We start from the raw sequence: 3,455 nt of genomic DNA, 5'->3' as shown, positions 1-3,455 counted from the left end.
CGGGGCTGGGCCGTCGCTCCTTAGATGAGACTACAGTGCCGGGACTTGGGCGAGAGGGAGGCGGACCCGGCCGGGTCAGGCCGGCCTGCGGCGGGAGGCCGGGGGCAGTGGGGCGGGGAGGGGCCCGGGGAGACGCGCGCGCCCCGCGGGCCCCGAGCCGGCGTTTGCTGGTCCGCGCGCCCGCCAGGGGGCGCCGCCCGGTCAGCCCGCCCTCCCCGCCCCGCCCCGCCCGCTCGGCTCCGGCGCGGTGGCGACAGCGGCGGCGCTTCCGCCTGGCCGGCCTCGGCCCGGTGCGAGCGGTCCCACGATGTGGTTGGGCCCGGAGGAGGTGCTGGTGGCCAACGCGCTTTGGGTGACGGAGCGGGCCAACCCCTTCTTCGTGCTGCAGCGGCGCCGCGGCCACGGCAAGGGCGGCGGCCTCACGGGTGAGAGGCGCGCGGCGGCCGGGCCTATGGACGCGGCCGCGGGCCGGGCGGGGAGGGCGCGCCGGCGGCGGGGGCCGGGCCGGGGCGGGGGCGCGAGGGGAGGGCGGGGGGTCGGGGAGGCGAAGAGGGTGTCCGGGGCGGGAGGTGGGGAGGGGGCCCGGGGGCGGGGGGCGCGCGGTGAGGACGGGCCTAGGACGGGGAAAAGGCAAAGGGGCTGGCGTTGGGAGGCTGGTCGGCGACTTCAGCCAACCCTGGGAGGTCAGGCGAAGGCTGGCAGCGGCCTCTGGCCGATCGCGGTGCCCGTGAGCTTCCCGGGGCTTAGCCCAGGCGTGTGCAGCCTCCTGGAGTGAGATTTCACAGCTGAAAGTCAGCGACATCTCCTGGTCCTCTGCGTCTGCCTCAGTTTCCCCCAGGACGTCAGAGGCGCCAAGTGACACAAGCACACGTTTTCTTTTGCATCTTTCCTTCCACCCAGATTTGCCCTTTTAGCGAGATCAGAGGCCCCCCGAGCTGCTGCTGGCCTCAGCCCCCATCCCTCCAGCTTTTTGTCCACCTTTCTTGCTTGGTGGTGCCCTGGAGCCGCAGATGGAGGCTTTGCCTAATTACCAGTGTAGGCTGTTCTGGCGAGCCAGCCAAGGTGCCCCTTTGTCCATCTGGGCAGCACCACTAATGGTGGGCAGGCACCTCCAGGAGTTGTGTGGCATGTGGGATCCAGAGAAAGTGCCCTGGGCCTTCCCTCTGCAGGTTGTCCGAGGTCCCTCATGCTCCAAGCCTGTGTGGGCACTACCAGTGCAGAGCTGGGGCAGGCTCAGTGTCTATGCTTCCAGGTGGCCCTTTGTTGCCATACCAGACTGCAGGCCCAGTGTTGCCAGATCTTACGGTTATCTACAGAAATTTTTGTGAAACATTGTGATTTTAAACATTAGCAGCGAATAGTCGTGCAAGATGCAGCTAGGAGTTTCCCACAAACCTTCTCTGCCACTTTTCCTGGCCATACCTCCTAATGTGGAAGAGACTGTACCGTTCTTTTTTTTTTTTTTTCTTAATGTTTACTTATTTTGAGAGAGAGAGTGCGCACACACATGCTCGAGCATGGAAAGGGCAGAGAGAGAGGTAAACAGAGGATTGGAAGCAGGCTCCATGCTGACAGAGCCTGATGCGGGGCTCAAACTCACGAACTGTGACATCATGACCTGAGCCGAAGTCAGACCCTTAACTGACTGAGCCACCCCAGGCTCCCCGGACTGTGCCTTCCTAAGAAAACTGTGTTCCCTTCAGTGCCTAAGCTGCCTCCCAGCAGCCTCAAGAATCACAGGAGCCAGTGCTGGACCTGTGTCCTAGACTAGGATGTTCAGTGGATGTTAGACAGCAGCTCCTCTGGAGAGTCTGAACAGTGGTCAACCTCAAAAGCCCATTTAGGAAAGCCAGACATGGTGCTCAGTACCTTGTGTAGCACCAGTGTGCTTCCAGCACTCATTCTGTGCTCTGTGCATCTAAAAATCATCTCAGAGGGTGGGTGGGACCCTCTGTGCTCTGCCTTCCTGGGCACAGAAGGTGCTTTCCACTTCACTCCTGTCTCTCTGCCCCCCCCCCCCCAGAGTGTGTCCGCCCCCCAACCAGGAACCACTCCTTCAGCTCCCTGTTCAGCTAGGTGTGATGAGTCCTGCTGTGGCCTCTGCCATGGCCTTCCTTGTGCCATCATAGACATCCTGGCTTCCTGAACCCTGTATCTCCAAGGGAGGAACAGTTAGAGATGTGGTTTTGTTCAGGCTGGCCTTTAAAAACAGATGCCAGCCCTGGGGCGCCTGGGTGGCTCAGTTAAGCATCTGACTTCAGCTCAGGTCATGATCTCATGGTTTGTGGGTTCAAGCCCCACGTCTGGCTCTCTGCTGTCAGTGCAGAGCCCGCTTCAGATCCTCTGTCCCTCTCTCTCTCTGCCCCTCCCCTGCTCACTCTCTCCCTCTCAAAAATAAATAAACATTAAAAAAAACAAAAACAAAAACAGATGCTAGCCTGGATTCCTCATTGAAGAGTCTGAGTGTGACGAGATGTTCTGCCCATGAAAAAGCTTTCAGGTCTTGAAACAAGGATATGCCAACAGTATAAGGATTAAAATAAAATCTCCAAGACCCAAAGAGAAACCCCAGCAGAAACCATGGAAAAAAAAAAGTTTATTCCAAATCCTGATGAAGTTTTAATATGCCAATTTAACTGCAATTTAGAGAGACGGTTTAGAACATTTCAATAAAACAAGCGAGAGATTCCAGACTCCTAAATTGGATGTGGGTGATGAGTATCTTCTTTTGTAATCAGTAATTTTATTTGTTAAGATTTAGGAGGGAAAAAAAATAGTTAAAAATGGAATATGACCCAAAAGTGTTAAAGTCGAGTTAATAAAATCATTCTGACATCAACAGGAAAATGGTAACAGAATATTTCCAGATCATACCAAAAACAGCACTTCATGAAAAGGAAAAAATAAATTCCAAATAGGAACAGTGAACAGATTTTCAGATAGCTTAATAATTCAATTTAACAAAGAGAAGTGAATCAAACACGGGTCAAAGGCATTTCTTCTAATTTGTCAGGGAAACAGCAACATTGATAAAGGATATATGTGATGAAAAGGGAAATTTGAAATGTCCTAAAATGCTTCAGTTCAGAGATGGAAACAACTAGATCAGTGTTTTCCCAAATTGGACAGTTCTAAAAATTGCCATGTCTTCTTCAGTCATGACTTCTGAAGCCACAAGAAACCTCCTTAAACTTTCCAGAATAAAAATGTGTGATTACTTGGCGGAGGAAAGACTACATTATCTTCCTGTTGTTGATAATGGAAAGTGATATTACAAAGTCATTGTCTTATATTTGAAAAAGCCATCAGAGTACATGGCCAAAAATGTCAGGGCAAAAACAAAAATGTATCTTAAGAGATGTGTCTGGCAGTTAATAAAACACATTGTACTTTTTGTCTGGATTTTGTGATATCCATGGTATTGTTTTTGTTTTTAATTTGAGACTTGTCCTTTC

At 53.2% G+C, this 3,455-nt stretch overlaps 1 protein-coding gene across 2 annotated transcripts in view; it reads left to right on the top strand.

The window, feature by feature from the left end:
• Window positions 1–229: 229 nt before the first annotated feature.
• TBC1D9B (TBC1 domain family member 9B) overlaps window positions 230–3,455 on the top strand; it is a 46,064-nt gene continuing 42,838 nt past the window's right edge. Inside the window, exon 1 of one of the 2 annotated variants that reach the window (XM_053907613.1) lies at window positions 230–425. In XM_053907613.1, coding sequence (XP_053763588.1) covers window positions 308–425 — 118 coding nt within the window. In that variant the 5' untranslated portion in view covers window positions 230–307. The remainder of the gene's footprint in view (window positions 426–3,455) is intronic. The other variant, XM_053907614.1, reaches the window with a different exon arrangement.

The sequence above is a fragment of the Panthera pardus genome, unplaced genomic scaffold, assembly GCF_024362965.1.
Source record: "Panthera pardus isolate Hobbes unplaced genomic scaffold, ASM2436296v1 HiC_scaffold_2, whole genome shotgun sequence".
Taxonomy (NCBI): domain Eukaryota; kingdom Metazoa; phylum Chordata; class Mammalia; order Carnivora; family Felidae; genus Panthera; species Panthera pardus.
Note: the sequence above shows the minus strand (reverse complement) of the source record. Positions and strands in the feature narration are given on the sequence as shown.